Raw genomic sequence first — 19,542 nt, forward strand, 5'->3', positions numbered from 1 at the left:
AATTTCATATGCTCCATGGAGCATATGACTCTTGATCTCAGGGTCCTGAGTTCAAGCCCCACCTTGGGTGTAAAAATTCCTTAAAAAAACTCGGAATTGGGGGGCATGCCTGGATGACTCACTTGGCCAAATGTCTGACTCTTGATCTCGGCTCAGGTCTTGATCTCAGGGTCGTGAGTTCAAGCCCCAAGATGCGCTCCATGCTAGGTGTGGAGCCTACTAAAATTTAAAAAATATATATGTATTTTTAAATGTCAAAGTAGGGGCACCTGGGTGGCTCAGTGGGTTAAAGCCTCTGCCTTCGGCTCGGGTCATGATCCCAGGGTCCTGGGATCGAGCCCCGTATCGGGCTCTCTGCTCAAGAGGGAGCCTGCTTCCCCCTCTCTCTCTCTGCCTGCCTCTCTGCCTACTTACGATCTCTCCCTCTGTCAAACAAATAAAATCTTAAAAAAAAATAAAATAGGGGCGCCTGGGTGGCTCAGTGGGTTAAAGCCTCTGCCTTCGGCTCAGGTCATGATCTCAGGGTCCTGGGATCGAGCCCCACATCGGGTTCTCTGCTCCGCAGGGAGCCTGCTTCCTTTCCTCTCTCTCTGCCTGCCTCTCTGCCTAGTTGTGATTTCTCTCTGCCAAATAAATAAAATATAAAAAAATAAATAAATAAATAAAAATAAAATAGGGGCGCCTGGGTGGCTCAGTGGGTTAAAGCCTCTGCCTTCAGCTCAGGTCAGGATCCCAGGGTGCTGGGATCAAGCCGCGCATCGGGCTCTCTGCTCAGCAAGCAGCCTGCTTTCCTCTCTCTCTGCCTGCCTCTCTGCCTACTTGTGATCTCTCTCTGTCGAATACACATTTAAAAATAAATAAATAAAATAAAATAAAATAAATGTCAAAGTAATTTACATACCATGAAACCTCTCCTATAATAAAAGGAAAGGAGAAGAAATTCTCCACAGTTCAGAGATCTGGAAATGTATGCCACATAAGGGATGGCAGTATAGTTCAAATGCTAAAAACTAACAGTAATATTAACAATCAAACTATTTTCACAATTATCTCACTCAACTCAGGTCACTGCTGATTTTAAGACTTCCTTCTGTGATACAATGTGAAACCTTCATCTAGAAATCTGGGATCCTGGCTCTTAGACAATAATTTAAGTCTACATGCCTAAATGTATCCATGTGTATAATACCTCCCTTACAAAATATTATAAAGATCGTATAAGATAATAAATATGAAACTACCTTGTAAAAAATAAAAAATGTTATCTACATGGAAGTTTTTCTAAACATGAATGGTCTAATATGTGCCAGGAGGTCATTTGGATTCTCATGAATCCCAAGGAGTTAGTATTATCATTCCCATTTTAACAGATGTGAAACCCAAGGGAGATGTTAAATGGAAGAACTAGGACTGGAGCACAAGACTAAAAAAATTCAAAGCCTCGTCTCTACTATATTGTGCTGCCTTGCTAATTTTGAATGTTAAATCATGTGCAGACCCTTCACTCCTTCTATACAGTAAGTTCTGTAAGTTCTTTTTGTGATACAATAAATAAATATTGGTCATAACTAGCTTCGTATAATCCATGGGACCAACTGAGAACTCTGAAGTTTTTAAGTACCAGATAGTCCATGTTACCAAAGTTGAAATGTGAATGTTTTTTACTCCTACTTGAGCCTGGCATATAAAGAATCTTTAGTCTATAAGGGCTTTGTGAAAACACAAAATCTAATTCTACTCAAATCAACTTACACATTACCCTTCTGCTTAACCAACTACCAGGAACCCGGATTGTGTTTCTTTTTAAACTTTTCTAAAATCTAAAACTATGCCCGTTTGTGGCCTGCTACTTCCACAGAGTTTGCCCCGACTCCAAGAAAAGAATCAGATCCTCGTTCTCCTACCTCTCTGACTGTTTTTCCTAGTTTGCTTCAGTGTTCACAAGGACCTCAATCTATTGAAAGGAAAACTTTGTAAGTGACCCAAATCATCTGGATGAAATATTCTTCAAAACAATGCATGTCTCTTTTCTTTGTTTCCATGTGTACAAAGCAACCATCTGATTACTAGCTTCATAATCACTACGGTACAAGGAAAAGGGTGTCCCAGACAGCAATATAAGTATTCCAATCACTGGGCAGGTATGTCCTCTATCATGAATTAATAAAATTGGCATACCCGTTGCTTTTTTTTTTTTAACTTTTAACTTTCAATGACTCCCCCGCTGCCCATGGAATAAAGCCATTAAAAACAAAAAAAAAACTTTGTAAGTTGGACTCTGGATCCTTTACAGTATCATCTGCTCCCAAAACTTTTGCTGTTTGTTCACACCCAACTACTCACATTCTGTTCCTTGAACCCACCCCTCCATTCACTTTTACCTTCAAACCTTTGCATGTGATATTTATTCCTGTCTTCTCTCCTCCCCACTTCCATCTAACTAAATTTCATTTATCCCTAAAGGTCCACTCAAGGGTCACCTCCTTTGTCAAATCTCCCAATGAACCCCAAGTGGAAATATTCATCCCTCCTTTTGCTTCCACAGTCCTTTATACATACCTTTGTTCTAGCACTTATAGTATCATAATTACTTATTTGCATAGGTCTTTCCTTTGTTAGATGTGAATAACCAAGGGCAGGAACCAGATCTCACTCAATTATTCTGGCATCTCCAGTGCCTAACACTGTGTTACTTGTAATAGGTACCTAATTTTGCTTTTTGGAGAACTGTAAGAACATATCCTGGCTCTGCTGGTTGCAACCCACTCTGAAATGTTAGGATAGAAAGTTGACAGTCAGGCTCTGGACAGTCAGGCTCTGAAAGAGTCTTTGGGATATTTAGGAAATGAGAGAGAGTGTTTATGTCCATGCTGAATCATCTAATCCTGCCAAAACCATGCTCACTACCAACACACAGAGAAATGGTTGCCAGGCACAATTATGGAAAATCCATGCCTGACAACCATTCCTAATACAGCTGCAATACATACTGTTCTACTCCCTTCACAATGCAAATGCATCACTTCCCTTCTAGCCTCTGCCCCTTCCAGGGACAGTTTATGCAGCTGAAAACTTTAGCTCTTCTGAATACAAAAATCCTGTTTCATTTGTAGAATGAGGTGACTATAAATTAATAGCAGAGAGAGAGAGAGATCCAAGGAATCTGGTGGCCAACCAATGAGACCCTAGCACCCCAACATCATCAATATCTATTTCCCCAAGTCTCTCCAAAACTAATTCTGGTCTTTGTTCTCACAAAGTACACCCCCTGGTCACTCTGTTGATTCTAGCTTAGGCTAAGTGTTCTCCCATAAAGGCAGTAAGGGGATTTCTGAGTCAGAAAATGCAAGAACTCCATACAGCAAAGTAACAAAGGCCTGGATCCTAATCCACCCTGACTTCCCAGTGAGAATGATGCAGTGGGGGAATGAGAAATTCTTCTACAATTATCATAGAGCAGCCTGCACAACCATTCAAACAGCTCAAGTTAATTTATTTTGGCCATTTTCAACTCATTCCTCCCAAGAAAGAGATCTGTGCCTGGAAAGGATCAAATTCCTATACACCTGATGGAAGTTTTTCAGAGGAAACCAAACTGAGTGAGCCAGCTAAAAGGACTGAGCACAAGAGGCCTCTCCTGGAACCAGCCCTAATTCCCCCTTCTTTCCTCCTTTCATTTGCTAGGAATCCAACTTCCTTTCACTTGGAGGCCACCAGCAACATGATCCGGTAAGGCGCTGAGATTTCTTCACCTATTTGTGTTATAATTCTGCGAGCTGTTAAAGCTGTCACAGCCCAACACAGGCATAGAGTGTCCTCTCTTTGAAGAGTGCAGTGTTGCTCAAAAGCCTGTGAGGAAACTTAAGGGAACCAACCATTCACTTAGCAGCATTTTTTCAATGAAGTTCAGCAGTACAATCTAACCTCTTTGTGCTCTGAAATGAACCACATTTCTTAAAAGAAAGACCACAGGGGGGTGACAGAACACTTGCTGCAGGCAGGGAAACCTGGACAGCTTACAGGAGCTGATGCAGAAGAGAACAAGCAGACCTCCTCAGCAGGTCCCTTTCAGCATTTCATTTCTCTCTCTCCTGCTGCATTCCCAAGCCACAAGGGAAGAAAAAGAGGGAGGGTTTTACAGCTTCTGCATTAGTTTCCCTTCACTGGCTAGGCGTCGTAAACAAGTATGCTGGACTCAGTCATAAGGGCTGAAGTTTCCTTCCGATGAAAAGAAACTAGAGGCCCAGTCACAAGGGCGCCGCTGAATAAAATAGGAGAAAAGTGCTGCCTCTGGAGTTTCTGGGGGGAAATCTCCCAGGCTGGAAAGCTCAACTGGCACACAAAGCAAAAGCCCGGCCCTGGATGTTCAAGATCAGAGCAGGGGCCCCCGGGACCGCGCACCCCGGCTTCGAGCGCGAAGGGCACCTCGGGCAGCAGGGGACACGTCGGGGAGCCGCAGTCCGCAGACCCTCCGCCTGTCAAAACTTTCTCGCGGACACCCAGGCCTTGCAGGAGGCACTGGAGTGCGGGGCTACTGGGCCAGAGCGCCTCCGGGCTGCAACCCGAGTCGACCGCAAGCCTGTCGGTGAGAGGGAGAGCGGCGGCAGACCCCCGCCTCCACCGGCTCGAAGCCCCCGGGGCTGGGCGGGGAAGGAGGCCTCTCCCCTAAAGTGCACACTCACCGACCCCAGCCGCCACGCGACGGAGCGGAGACTGAGGGAGACAAAGGGGGGCGAGAGCCCCCGGGCGGGCTCGCGGCCGCCCGAGCCTCGGCGAGAGGAGCCGGACACTCGGAGCGGACTGGGAGGCTGCTCGCGCCAGACTCCGACTCCTCCTCCACCTCCTCCCCGGCAACTCCCTACGGCGCCGGGGCTCGGGAGGCAGCCCCCGGGCTCGCCCCCTTCCAGATAGTAGGGCGGCTAATGTAGCCAGTGCTGGGGAAAGCGCCGTCTCCCACAGGCTTATCTCAACTCCGCAAATAAGCTGGCCCGAGAAAGAGCAGGTCCGGGGCCAGCCCCGACGCCGGGGTGGGGGCCACCCCGCCACCCCACCCGGCCCCCGCCGCGCCTACCGCCGCACCTTTGTAGCGTTCCAGCACATCCTCGTACGCCTGCACGAACTCCTTCTCCTGGCTGCGGTTGGCCGGCTGCTGACCCGGCACGTAGCCGGCCATGGCCGCCCGCGCCGCGCTGTCCCCGGGCCCCGGCGGGCGCCGGCTCCAGGCCCGCGCGCTGAGGCGGCGGCGGCGGCGGCCCCAGCCTCGGCCCTTTGTGCGGCTCGGGGGCGGCGGCGCCCCGGCTGTCCGCTTTCCGCTGTCCGCTCCTCGCCCGCCTCGCCTGGCCCGGCAGTCGCGCTCCGCTCCTCAGCCTGCCCGCAGCCGGCCGCTCGCACTCCGCCGGTCCCTGCTCGCGTTTCCGCCTCCCCACCCCTCGCTCCGCTCCTCCCTCAGCCCGCCCCGGCGCGGCGGCGGCGGCGGCGGCGGCGACTCCTCCTGTCAGGAGCGCCAGGCCCGGCCGGTTCCCGCCCCTCTCCCGCCGCCTCGGCGGCCGGGCCCCCCGACTGCCCACGCAGGGCCCGGCTGGCTGCGGACCACCGCCGGCAGGGCAGGGGGCGCGGGCCGAGGGAGGCGGGGGCCGCCGGGAGGGAGGCCCCACGCGCGTGCGAATGAAGGGCTGGGCGGGCCGCAGCGGCCGGGAGACCCCGGGCCGACGCCACAGGGCAAGCGGGCGGGCACCCGGCTCGGCGCTGACCTACACCCGCCGCTGGGACAAAGGAGGGAGCCCCTGACTGGAGGAAACCCGGTCAGGCCTGTGCAGCAGCAGGAGAAGGGCCTAGGGAAGCTTAGGGGAAGGGAGAGAGCGAAAGACCTAGATAGATCCGGGGCTAGACACGGGCAGAAGGAGGACAGGGGCAGGATCCAGACAGGGCTGCAGTGGAGGCTGAGGGCCACACTGAGGCCACACGGAATCCCAGAAACAAAGGGTTTTCCAGAAACGGAAGAAACTGAACTTGAAATGAGAGGGCACGCCAAGCACCATGAAGTAAACCAGGCCAAGGATGAGGAGCCAGAAGCTGAGAAATGACCACGGTGGGGGGTGGGGAGGATGAAAACGGGACTCTGACCGCACGGTGAGGGGAATACGAGAGACAGGAGGACATAAATCTACGGGGGGGTGGGGGGAGACCAACAGGATTATGGCGCTGTGACAGCCATCAGAACAGAGAGACCTAGATGGGAAGGGAGAAATGTGGGGACCTGTTACGGAACAAAGGATCCTGGAACCTAACTGGTCAGGGAAGAAGAAGGAAGCCAAGCATTTTCCGTCAGGGGAAAGGATAGCGAAGGAAGGAAACTGGTAAATACAGGTAGGGATTTATTTGGAACCATTTTGAGAAAGGGAGTTCTCAATGTCATCCCATCCTCCATTCATCCGTGTATCCTTCAGTACCAATATTCACAGACCGCACTGGGGGCCCACAGCTGTGAACCAGCAACTCAGGTAAATGCAGGTGATCGGTTTTTTTGCCCCCAGCTCCCCTCACCCAGCTATTACCCTCCAGGGCCTCGTCAAGTCTGCTAACTTGATTTTTCAGGGGGTAGGGAGGTGGTTGTGGGTAAAAGTTAAGCTGGCTGATTTCACAATAGCAGCATATTAGCAAGTAAAAAAAGAATTCATGGGACATTGAACAGGCAAAATTGGGACTTGGGTTTCCATTTTAGTTCCCATTCTCCCATTCTCAAGGTTTTTAAAGAGGAGCTTCTTCCCCCTGGGGCAAGGCCTGCCTCTTTATGGACTATGAGTAGTTGCCAAGTACTTGGTCAGTGCTCAGCACATTAGTAAGATGATGCTTTTCACTAATAGGCACACACTGGTTGTTTCCACATCATACCGTGATCAAAAATCGGGTGAGCAAGTCATTAATCATATTTTTCCCCATCCATCAAGTTCTGCTGGCCTGCCCAAGTTCTAGGCATGGAAGGGCCTAAAAGAGGGCGGACAAGGAGGGTCTGTGGACAAAGGCTCATTTCCTTCCAGTTTAATCCTTTGTGCTTAAAAAAAGGTAGACCACAGTTTGGTGTCAGCTGCTAGTGAGCTCAGTTTAAGAAAAGAAGGAGAATAAGCTTGAGGTTTTTGGTTGTTGTTGTTGTTTGTTTGTTTGTTTAAAGATTTATTTATTTATTTGGGGGGGGGAGTGGGAGAGGGAGAAGCAGGCCTCCCGCTGAGCAGGGAGCCCCTGGGATCAAGACCTGAGCTGAAGGCAGATGCTTAACGACTGAGCCATCCAGGCGCCCCAAGCTTGAGGTTTATTATTTTTCAAATAAGAGACTTAGTGGAAAATGCAGGGTGAAGGAGTTGGAGATTGATGGCATAAGCACATTTTTCATAAACAGCAGAGAATATAGAAATGCTAACTCTGGGGACCTTGACTGTATCCGTGCTGAGTCATCTGCATTTCCTATATTATTTTATTCCAGTAGGGCTAAGGCGGCCCAGACACAAATACACATACACACACCTCCACCCTCACCCCCAGACATCTGCCTCATTTTCATTCCAGTAAACAGAAAAGTCCCTCCATCCCCTCCTGGGGCTGCTATGTGTGTCACTTTGTAAGCAGGTTCCTCAAGAATTGTGACTGAGGCTTGCCAAAAGTGAAGAAAGACAGGGGCAAGAAGGGAGAGAGAATCTGTTCTGGGAATCACTTTGTTGAAGGCTTAGGGGGCTTAGAGGGGAGAGGGCAAGAGGTTGAGATTCCTTTTAAGAAACATGGTAATCAAGGAAGAAAGTTCTGGTTTGGGTTGTGGCTGGAGGGCTTCTCAGACTCAAGTAGCTTTCTTGACAAGATTTGCATTTAAATGCTCCCATGAGATTTTGAAGTAATGAATTCTTCTAATGAATGGAAAAGGGGAAGTCCACATGTTTGGCTGATGTTTCTGTTTTATACAGAGAAAATTTTATAAGGATAGAGGAACAAAGCAGCTGCTGGAGGGTGGGGGGATGGGAAGAAGAAAGACTATGAAGGGGAGGTTTCTGGTTTTTTCCAAGCAACAGTCTAAATTTATAGCCAGACCACACAATCAGGACAGCTCTGAGGCTTTCTTCTTTAGGTCTATGATTTTCCTTTGCTCCTGATGGCGACACTGCTATTGCATTTCTAAGGAGGCTGCCATGGGGAAGCCGATGGAGGCAGGATGTACTCAGAAGGACATCTAGTGGGAGGAAAAGGTAAATAAAGTAAATAAAGCCTTATTTTTCCACCACATCCTCCCCCACTCAAGCCTCACCAAGGTCCAGCCTCTTTCAACTTCTTTCAGCTTCTCAAACATGTGCTCTCTTACCTCAGGGCCTTCCCACCTGCTCTTTTCTCAGGCTGTAATCCTTCAGTTCTCTCCCCTTTTGGCCTGGCTCATCCTACTCACACCTTTGCTGAAACTCCTGCAGAGAAGCCTGCCTTGATCCCTAGGATTAGTAGGTCTTCCCACCCCCCCCCCCCCTACGCCCCTTTGGTAATATCCATCACACTTGAAGCTATCAGTTCCATGTCTTTAATCCTTACTAAACCATTAGCTCCCTGAGGACCCGGGCTGTTGTCTGCCTTGTTCACCGCTAGACCTGCATCTAGCAAATGATCTGGCACATGCAAGGCACTTGTCAAATATTTGTTTAAAATTTTGATTCAGTGGATGCATGAGTGGACCAGATGATCCTAAAATACTCAGCTGCCTGTGGCTTCTGAAGGCTAGAGTATTTAAGAGAATATGCTTGTCTCCCACAGTATCCCTTACCTGTGCCTGGCATTCAAAGTCCTCCATATTTTGACATCTACTTTCCTTTACAAGCTGGCCTCCCGTGATGCCCTCATGTGTGGGGTCTTCCCCTATAATCAAACTCTGAGCCTTTGCCTAGAATGTCCTCCACTCCCCAACTTCACCTAGTAAAATCCTACCCATCTTGGAAGCTCACCCAAAATGACATGAAGTTATTTTTAAGCAACCCAGGTAGAAGAGGCTCTTCTCAAAATCCCCGCCACATTTTCTTCCTCTCACTCCTGGGACTCCAGCCACATGTATTGTGGGTGTCTGCATCACTGCCTCCATAATGTCCTCATTCAGAAGTTCTTTGAGACACATCTATTTCATCTTCCTTCATCATAGGACCTAACACAATGCTTTGCATCTACTAGATGTTCAAGAAATATTTGCTGAAGGCATAGATGTCTCAAGTGAAGACATGGGGGTGGGAGATGTGGGCAGGATCTGTGATTCAAGACAATTGAGAATCCAATTCAGTGTCCACTCAGTGGCCAAGGACTTCAGGTGTGGAGGAGAAAGAAGAAAATGAAAAATAATTTCTCTTTCTGCTAGCGCTCCTCCTCCAACCTCTAGAAGGTTTACTCCCAGCACTTCTTCAGCTTGGCTCCTACTGCATTATTTTACATGTGTTAATGGATGCTTTATAAATAAATTCTTTGCTAGTAGTGCGTGTGCGCGTGCGTGCATCTGCGCACGCGCTCTGTTCCTCCTTGCGGGGGTAAGCTGTCTCCTGTGCCTTTTACATTCCCTGGTAGTAGCTGGAACCAGACACTGAAGGGGCTGCCCCAAGCCCTATCCTTCAGCTAGATCTTGGAAGAAGATCATCCGGTTCTAGTCTCAGGACACCTGCCTCCAGGTCCAGCGCCACCAATCTTCCATCACGAGCTAAAACTCCCTTTCCGCCCAGCCTCTGGAAACACTTCACTAGGCTTTGCCTCCAGTTTCCCAGTCCGCTCTGGGGTAGGAAGCGTCTCCCCACCATCATGCTGCCCTCTTCTGTTCAGAAAGTGCAACGTCGCTAATTTAAGAGGTCTGGATGGTGCCAGCCACCCAGGAAGACAACATCCCTGCCACAGGCAGCCCGTCACCATAGCAACCCTCAAAATGGTTACTCAGCCGTCTGGGTTACCATAGTAACTGGCCAAGTCTCTCCACCTCAGCCTCCCAGGCCTTCTCCCCTGGCTTGTCAGAGCCAATGCCAAAGAATCTCCAATCCTTACATGGGGGAAATGAGCAGAAGCTGTACCTCTGATAGGCAGCTGTCCCGAAGGGGCGTGGAATGCCTCACCCGCCCGGGGCTTCCTAAGGCAAGTGGAGATAATGGGAGTTAAGGCATTCCGTGAACCTTGAAGTGCCGCGCAGATGTTAGCTATTATTAAACTACCCTTCCTTGTAATGGGGGAGGCAATGGGTTGCCCTAGGCAGAGCTAGAGCCATTCCCGGCATGGCCCCTTACTGGCTGGGAGACCTTGAACAAGTTATGGGACTCTCTGGGTTTCTGTTCTACCTACCGTGGCACATCTGCCTCCTAAAGTTGTTTTAAGGATGAGGTCAAATGAAGCCTGTAAGCTGCTAAGCACAAACCTGGCATTCGGAACACATCCATAGGACCTAGGTGTGCTATTGGCCCCTCTCTGGTCTCCCAGGCTTTCTGTGACTCTAACCATTTTTTTTTTCTCTCTTGAAAGAAACAGGCTAATGTGAGCCCCACTCACTAAACCACACCCAATCTCCCTTCCTGCTCATCCTGTGTAGGGGCTCTTTGGTTCCTCCCAAACAGGGCTATCGGCACTCTACACTCTTTGGGGGAATTGGGAGGTTCCCCAAATTAGGCACTGTGGCTAATCCCTCCACTTGAAATAACATCACCTGTGGCACCTGGATGGCTTAGTCAGTTAAGCCTCTGCCTTCGGCTCAGGTCCTGATCCCAGAGTCCCAGGATCAAGCCCCTATATAATAACATTTCCTCATCCAATACTACCTCAGGACAGAAACCCCTAAAAGGTTAGTGAGAGGCAGCCTGGAAGCTAAGTAAGGATCCCAGAGAAGCCCCAGAGAGGAAACAGCTCACCAGCATCAGGGCAGGCCTGGGGTGCAGGCCTCTCTCACAAGACCAGAATCCCTTCCCTCTATGATTTTAAAGACTTCAGTCCTAATGCATCTCAAGTTCAGTCTCTTAAGACTGAATATTTGAAATCCATCTTCAGGGGACTTTCTTATTTACACTGGCAGGGTCCTGATGCATTTGAAGTGGTTTAGGCAAAACAAACAGATACCACTTCAGAAATCAAATTTCCAGACACAGAGCCAGGAATGCTTGAGCCCAGCTCTGCGTGTTCCGGGAGTAGGGCATGAACCGCAAGCTGGAAGGGCCAGAAGATCAGATAAGCAACACTGGAAGGGACATGTGGTGCCCTGGCATTAAGAAGTCAGAATCCCGGGCGCCTGGGTGGCTCAGTGGGTTAAGCCTCTGCCTTCGACTCAGGTCATGATCTCAGGGTCCTGGGATCGAGTCCCGCATCTGGCTCTCTGCTTGGCAGGGAGCCTGCTTCCTCCTCTCTCTGACTGTTTCTCTGCCTACTTGTGATCTCTGTCTGTCAAATAAATAAATAAAATCTTAAAAAAAAAAAAAAAGAAGTCAGAATCCCATATGATGCCTCTGGGAAACGGGTTGAGTGGGATGGTTCCCATTCAGATATGACTACTGAGCAGATAAACCAATATATTGACTACAGGGGGAAAGGCAATATGATAGATTTTATTTATTTATTTGACAGAGAGAGAAATCACAAGTAGGCAGAGAGGCAGGTGGGGGGGCAGGCTCCCTGTTGAGCAGAGAGCCTGATGCAGGGCTTGATCCCAGGACCCTGAGATCATGACCTGAGCCCAAGGCAGAGGCTTAACCCACTCAGCCACCCAGGCGCCCCAATATGATAGTTTAAATGTGAGATGGTGAGAATGTGTGATTACTGGAACTTCCAACTCTGTAATAGGAGAGGCAGAAATGAGGTGCGTGGCTGAAATAAGATTGGCCATGAATTGATCATTCTTGAATCTGGGTGGTGGGGGTTCACTATACTATTTCCACAACTTTAGTGTATGTTTGAAATGTTCTGAAGAAGGTGGGGAATTTAGAGTTAGGCCGGGAATTTGGAGTTAGGCCAACCTGAGCCACAGCAACCAGGGGGCGCCATACACATTCAGCGATGCTGAACCCCAGCTCCACTAGCCCCTAACCATCTGACCTCAGACAAGTTCCTTCTCCTCCTTACTGTAAAACCGGGAGAGTAGCAACTAGTTCCCAGGGTTCTGGGAGGACTGAATGATATAGGCACACATCTAGGACACAATATACAGTGGCTTTTACAACTATTATTTACTAGGGGATCCCAGCTGACATCAGCTCCTAGGAGCTCCTAGACTGAGTCCAGAGTTCAAATCCCCAAACCACCCACTGAATTCTTTAACTCCTAACTCCGGCTGTTCGCTCTTCATTTCCCTTCCTTCCTTTCTGCTGAGGCCGAAGAGAGGAGAACAGGAAAAGAAACAAATAACAGGGATATGCCCTTTCTCCTCAGGTTGTCCTAGAAGTCTTATTTCTTTCCCAAGGTCCAGATCAAAGCCTATCATAGTGCTAAGCTAGCAGTGGAGGCAGAAGTAGGGAGGAAGGCCTTTCCATTCGGAACTTCCAGATAACTCCGGCTTGCCACGTGCGCAGCTCAGGATGCGTGCTGGCTGCCTGCACCGGAGGGAGCTGGGTTCTGAAGCCCAGTTGGAGCCTAGCACAAAGCAGCTCTAGAAATATGTGGCAAACGAGCAAGTGCATGATCAATGAATAAGCAAAGGAATGAATCGATGCATTCATGAATTAGTGAACAAGTGTATGAGCAAATGAATGACATTCATGGAATGGTTAATGCGTATCTAGTGCTGGTTACCCAGCAGGCATTGAGCCAAGCGCCTCACTCTCACTATCTCATTTAACCCACCCCATGAGACTCTGCAGTGGCACACTTGCTCCCCCCATTTTAACTGTGGGAAAGTGAGGCTCAGTGAGGTTAGTCATCTCCCTGGGCTCACCCAACTGGCAAGTGATGGAACTGGAACTGGGACTCCAGCTGACTCCCAAAGCCATGCCCTTGAGTGAATGAATAGAAGAGTGAGCCCAGGAGGGAGGAGATGAGTAAGGAGGGAATGCAGAGGGAAAGGCATGCCCAGAGACACACCCACTGAGGCTCCAGGCAGAACCTCCCCCTAGACACAAGGCAAAACCCTGGTATCTTCTTGAGTAGGGGTGAGACACAGCTGAGGACAGAAACTTCCACCCATCATTGGTTTTCAGGTTACAGGGGCTGCCAGACCGTCTCTGCAGCAGCCTCCTAAGTCCAGGCAGAGAGACTGCAGCCAGGTGCACCAGTTCTGCTCCTGCAGGAGAGCCAAGGCAGAGCCAGGAAGCTGGCCCACTTCTACCTGACAGGTGGCAACTGGCAGACTCAGGGCTAAATCACGGCAGGTCCTAGCCGCAGCAACTGGCCGGGCGCAGGATCGCACTTTGGTGGTGGTGGGTTATTAATACTCCCCCCATCCAGATATGTTCACAGACCTCTTCCCAGGGGGAAGGCTGCAGCAACAAAAGAAAACGCAGCCCTAGATTCCGCTGTACGGTCAGCTCCTCTGGTGTCATGTCATCTCTAACCCCATGGGACTGAGAAATGACAGGCTTCCGTAGCCCCCGAATGAACCAGTCCTTCCTCCGCATTCCTAACCTCAGCCCTTAGCTGCTCCAGAACAGAGAGGCATGAGTCAGACTGCCATTCCAAAACCTGTCTCCGTGTCACCTAGGAAGTCACTGGAAAAGCATGATGGGAAACCAACAGCACAAAGCCGACACCTTGCAATGTGGCAATCACCTTCCTTTGCCACCTGGGGTCCCACAAAGACCCTGAGCCTCAGAGGAAAGACAGTCAGGCTGTCTTTTCTGCTGCCTGCACAAAATTCTGCCCACGTGGTCACTTTCCATCCCTGCAGCTACTGTGACCCAGATTCACTTTCAAAGGGCTGGGGCTGAGCTGGTGGTGTGTAGCTACAATTCTTTCTGCCCCACTTTCATGGGACTCTCCTGCTACCGAAACCAAGCTCCAGGATAGGATCAGGGGACTCCCAAGGATACTGCCAGGAAGAAGCAGAGAAGCTAGGAAGTAAAAGGAGCCTCCCTGGGTGCAAAGGTCAAAGAACCTGGGGCAAGCAAGACTGGCAGCTCTGGAGTAAGGGTTCCCAGTGGAATTGTTTTTAGGGCTCCCTTTCCTGCCCCTGCTTTCCTTTCTTCCTAACATGGCTTGGCCAGGAAAAAAAAAAAAAAAGCCTTTCCACCTGCCCTCTGACAAAGCCCTAATGTGAACAAAAGAAAGGGATGGAATTAAGAGGCCCGGGGCCCCTCCCTGGCTAACCTGGGAAACTGCTGCCTTTCTGGAGACTCCATTGACTCTTCTAGTGGCCCAGAGAGCTCACAAGGAATGACACGCTAAGTGCAGTAACGGGCATGTTAACCCGTGTTGTCTAACACATTCCGACCCTCACTCAATGATCATTCAAAGCAGATGCCATCATCTCCCTTTTACAGACAAGGAAACTGAGGCTCCAGGAAGTGAAGTCATTCACCCAAGTTTTCTGCCTCTAGGTCCACTTGTCTCCACTGGGCCTGGCACCTAACTGGGGCTAAATCCATTTTTTTATTGAACAAATGAATGAACGAACAAGCAAAGAGGCTCCTTCTCAGAGCTTCCATCCTGGAGGAGAGAGGCACGGGTGCAGAGAAGCAGGCCCCTTCCTCTGACCAGGCATAAGCTCTCAAACACTGGCTCCCCAAAGGGAAGCCCTTGAGAGACTCCAGCAGCGGAGGTGAGGTGAGCTCTCAAAGCAGGGCCAACCAGCATTGGAGCTGCATCTCACGGCCCTCACCAGGCTTCTAGATTCTAGTAAGCCCATGCTTTCAGGGTGAGATCCTGGGGCAACACCAGGCAGGGTAAGATGGGACTCCTGACTACAGCAACCTCTAATCTGGTGGTGGAAACAATGAACTGTGACATAAATCAACTGAAACAAGGGCTGGGCAGAGATACAATTGCTGTCTGGAGGGATCAGGGAAGGCTTCCTGGGGGAGGCCACACAGGAGAAGATGTTGGGAATGATGATTTCACCAGCACCTGCTGAGGCGTGGGTTGCTTTCTACTGGTTAACTAGGAGGCCAGTCCTTAGCCCTAAGTCCCTATGCTCCCCTGTTTCACAGTGCACACAGGAATGTAATTATTTTTTGCCTGCTGTCCTCTCAACCAGACTGAGCTTTGTGAAGAAGGGACCACGTCTTCAGCCATCTTTGAATATCAGTGCCGAGAACAGGGACGGTCCTGAAGGTGTGAGGTTAAGTGGATGAATACCGGATTGATACGTGGATGGGGAATTCTTCCTGCACCCAGCCCAGTCCTGGCCCAAAGGGGATCCCTTCTTCCAGACACTTTACTGCCATCTGCAGGAAATTTGTCATAATAAATATACAAAGCCACAATGACAGAAAGGAGGAATGGCGCCCCCCCTAGAACTGTACAGCATGCAATTGTGTGACACTGTCCTACACCCAGCTTTTCTCTGAAGGGGGGCAAGCGCCCCACAAGCCCCAAGATATACAATCTTCTTTCCTCTCCTGTGGGGTTGTGGTCCTTGGAAGACTACCTTCCCCAGTCCCTCCCATTCCTTGTTGCCTCCCGCCAATGAGTAAGGCTATCACTAAAGCTGGTCGGGCGGTAACAGAGAGCCAAAGGTCTTCAAAGAGGCAAAGTTTCAGAGATCTTTGTCTCTGCCTTTTTATAGGCCAGGATCTTGAGACCTCCCCCAGAAGTGAGCAGGAGGGCTCTCAGGTGAGTCTGGAGACCAGCTCAGCTTTTTAGATTGTCACCTGCACAAGATTCAGCCTGGCCCGGTTGCCACATGTTGCCTAAGGAAATGGAAATAACAGTGTACCCAGAGTCAGAGGCCCTGTCTCTGCTAGGGTGTGAATACAGGCAAGTTGTTTAAATCCTCTGGGCCTCAGATCCTAACACATGTCCTACCTAACTCGCAGTTATTGTGAAATCTCTATGCAAACCAAAACACAGATGGACAGAAACTGGCTTTCTTGGTAATGGACTATTGTTCCATTGTAATGGGAAGAGGCTTAAGGAGTTGAGAACAGGGCTGGCCAAGAAGAGAGAGAGAATCTGGCAGGAAAGGATGAGGATGGGAAGAATCGGGTTACAGCACGCATGGGGCTCCCAGAACCTGTGTGGGCTTTGTAGACTGAGATCAGCAGGTTTCTCGTCCTGACACGCCTCTCTGGTCCGACATGTGTGACCAGCAGGGCCCCTCCCCGCCAGCACCCAATCAGGCCTCTCAAGCGCAGGATGCTGAATGGGGCCAGGGAAGGAGGGAGGTCTCTGCATTTGGTAAGACTGATTCAGACACCCCCACTTGGCTTCACACCCAGACCCATGGAGAGGAGAAAACTGCATGGGCCACAGCTGGCTCCCAGGGTCAGACTGATTTCATTTCCTCCCAGAATGAAAGTTGTGACTTCAGAGAGCCTCGGAGCACCCAGGGTCTCCCAGACATGCCCTTCCTGCATCTCACAGGAAGCAGTTCCCGAAGAAGCCAGGCTGCCTTTTAAATAACCCTGGTCGAACCCCCACGATGCTCCGAATTCACAGCAAGATTGCAGCCAGGCCCTGCAGCAGCCGGCCCGCCTCTTCTCTGCTAACGAAACACGCCCAACTGCAGCACACGAGTTATTTTTACCCATGACAGTCTCCACATTTTCAGCCTCCCTGGCCCAGCCCCCTCCTCAGGATTGTCATTTGGCAGCATCAGGAGGTACAGAAGATCAGCATGGATGCCGGAAACACAACACAGTGCCCGCTGTCCCTCTGCTTAGTTGACCCAGCAGCATCTTGAGAAACGTTGCCTGGGGCCCAAGCCCTCTCAAACCCGCTCCACTCCTGTGCTAGACTCGCAATGTTGAACGGCGGGCAAATCATCCCGTGGGGCCCCTCAGAGCAGCCTGGAAGGGGAACTCACCTCAAAGGGACCTAGAAGTATGTCTATGTGGTGGAAGATGGGGCTAGAGAGCATACGGAGGGAGAAGGAGGCCACCTTCAGGAAAACGAGAGCTTTATGGGTCCTGAGACCCCTTGGTCGGGGCCCCTCAAGGTTGGAGACAAGTAAAGCCCTCCCAGCATCCTAGAGACAGCTGGGAAACTCTACGGACTGGCTGATGCCACAGGCTCAGATGTCTTGAGGAGGACGGAAGACCCTTCTCCAAGGGCTTCTTGCTACCCACAAAAGCAGTGTAAACTCTCCAGCTTGCCTGCCGGGTCTCCTCCTTGGAAGTTCACCTTCTGCTAAAACCCTCCCTTCAGGACTTGAGCCCACAGAACCCTCTCCCTATCTAGCATCCCTTTACAGCTCACTGCCTGCTCCTGGATCACTCACAATCGGTCACACATTTTCCCCAAAACGCTCCTTGCACTCCTTCCGTCATTCGGGGCTGGTTGATCTCCAACATGCACAAGGCCCTGTGCAAGTAGCTGGGGGCAAACACAGAAGCAAGATGTGGTCTGGCATTGCTAACAGTCCTGAGGGAGTGACAGGTTCCCTAGGGGATAACTGCCGTGCTGTACAAGGGAACACGGGGGAGGGAAAAGTATGAATATGAGAGCGGAAGAGGGAGCTCTGGATACCGCTGGGGGTACTGGGGACAGACAAGGTCGCACTTTCCCTGTGCCTTACAGAGAAGAAAGCTACATCATGGGAGATCTGAGGCTGCAATGCACACAGCTCCAGGGGTCAAGGTACAGCTCAGTGTGACAAGGTGCTTAGAGGTGGAGATAGCAGAAGGTGACACTCAGGAGGGGCCTGATTTCAGGGCCTCTATTCCCCAGGCAAGGAAGAGCCAAAGAAGGCTCAGAAGCAGCTGAGTAACAAACAGGATCAGGTTCACATTTTAGAACGAAATACTCTTGTGAGTCACATGGAAGAGGGTCAGGACCACGAGAACTGAGAGATGCAGGTTGGAAGACCCACGTGGGAGGGGACAAAGCAGAGGCAGGCCGGGGGCATTTGTTGAGAGACACCAAAGAGGGAGCAGGAGAGGCCTTGGTGACGAATGAAAGCGGGAGATGTCACTGAACTAGCTGCTGCTCGACTTAGTCTAGCTTGGCCTCTGTACTCTGGGCCCACTGGCAGCGGGTGACGCTAAGCACAGCTCCCGGAGGCGGCTCTAGATGCCCTCGAGGAAGCAGCAGAGGGAGCCCTCCACAACACTCCCCCCCTTTCCTGACCCAGAAACAGTGCTGAGAGCTTTCTCCATGCATTATCTCATCTCATCCTCAAGGCAGCTCAGCACAGGAAGCAGTCTCAAGCCTAGGAAAGTGAGACTCAGAGAGGACAGGAGACTTGCCTAGAGCCACACAGCTGGCTGGTGGCTGGATCACCCGCCAGCACTTCCCCTCCCTGACCGTGGAACCTTCACTCCTGACCGTGGCCCGGAGGCCCTGCCGGCTCAGCTCACCTGCTAGCAGAGGAGAAGCAGGCATGTCCCACAGCAGCAGGCAGCCCCAGCCCTTGAGCCGCAGGGAGGCTGTGTGTGTACCACATTTTCAGAAAGCAGTGTGAGTGAAACTGCCCTCTCCAAGGACTTACTCCAAGGAAATAACTCAACAGAAGTCAAGTGCTATTATTCATAAAGATGTTCTTTGCAGCACTGTCTATGGTGGCAAAAAAAAAAAAAAGTAGAAAATGAGTAGGATTTTTAAAACCATGAAATGTTACACAGCCTTTATAAATGGTAACTCTAAAGCCTAAGGTGTAATATGGAAAATCATTTGGGTATAACAGTAAGTGAAAAAAGTCAGATCCAGAATGGTGCGTAGGCCACGAAGGCAACTGCGTGGGGACAACGACAGAGAAGGTGCAAAACGGCATCCAGGCCTCTGGCCAGCTCACAGGGGTGAGGAATGGCAGAGTCTACCGTCTTGGGTTTTTCTTTAACGTTATTCCATCATCTTTCCAACAGTAACAATGCCAAATTGGACTCCAGCTGGCTTGTCAGAGCGCCCCAGGAGGCCCCCTGCATGACCCGCCCCCAGTCGGTGCACACAGGCCCAGTGTCACCTTGCCTCCCGCCACCCTGCTTGCTAGGGCCTCTCTTACCAGCAACTCTGACCACGGCCCGCTCCGCAGGGTCCAGCACCGAGTCCTGGCTCTTCCGCTTCTTCTGCTCATGCAGTGGCAGGTTCCAGGGTAAGGTGTCCCCCGGGGGACATGGGGACAGGCTCCCCGACCTCTCACTCCTGTACGATCGCTCACTCCGGCAGGACCGCTCGCTCCGGCAGGACCGCTCACTGAGCGTTTCTTCGTCTGAGGAAGACATCGCCCAGGCAGGGGCTGCCAGGGGAGGGCCTGGGAGCCCAGGGACAGGTGGTCTGTGGGAGAGAGGAGAGCACGTGAGCAGGCGAAGGGATCGGTCGTATAAGGCACACTGGGACTTGGGAAGCAGGTGCTAGACCTAGTTCTGCCATTGACTTGATCTCTGAATCTCAGTTTCTTCATCTGGAAAATGGGATGATGATAATGCAGGGCAAAATGAATTCACAGGGGTTGACAGAAATCCCAGGATGTAATATGTAAAGATGTTCATAAAT

General features: G+C 50.7%; 1 protein-coding gene across 10 annotated transcripts in view; it reads right to left on the minus strand.

The window, feature by feature from the left end:
• The window catches only part of MACF1 (microtubule actin crosslinking factor 1), a 353,302-nt gene that overhangs the window by 330,577 nt on the left and 3,183 nt on the right, over nucleotides 1-19,542 (minus strand). For all 10 annotated transcript variants that reach the window (XM_045981912.1, XM_045981910.1, XM_045981909.1 and 7 more), the window contains one exon: nucleotides 19,052-19,323. In XM_045981912.1, the coding sequence (XP_045837868.1) occupies nucleotides 19,052-19,271 (220 nt within the window). In that variant the 5' untranslated portion in view covers nucleotides 19,272-19,323. Of the gene's footprint in view, nucleotides 1-19,051; nucleotides 19,324-19,542 lie in introns of those variants that run through there.

The sequence above is a fragment of the Meles meles genome, chromosome 1 (assembly GCF_922984935.1).
Source record: "Meles meles chromosome 1, mMelMel3.1 paternal haplotype, whole genome shotgun sequence".
Lineage (NCBI taxonomy): Eukaryota > Metazoa > Chordata > Mammalia > Carnivora > Mustelidae > Meles > Meles meles.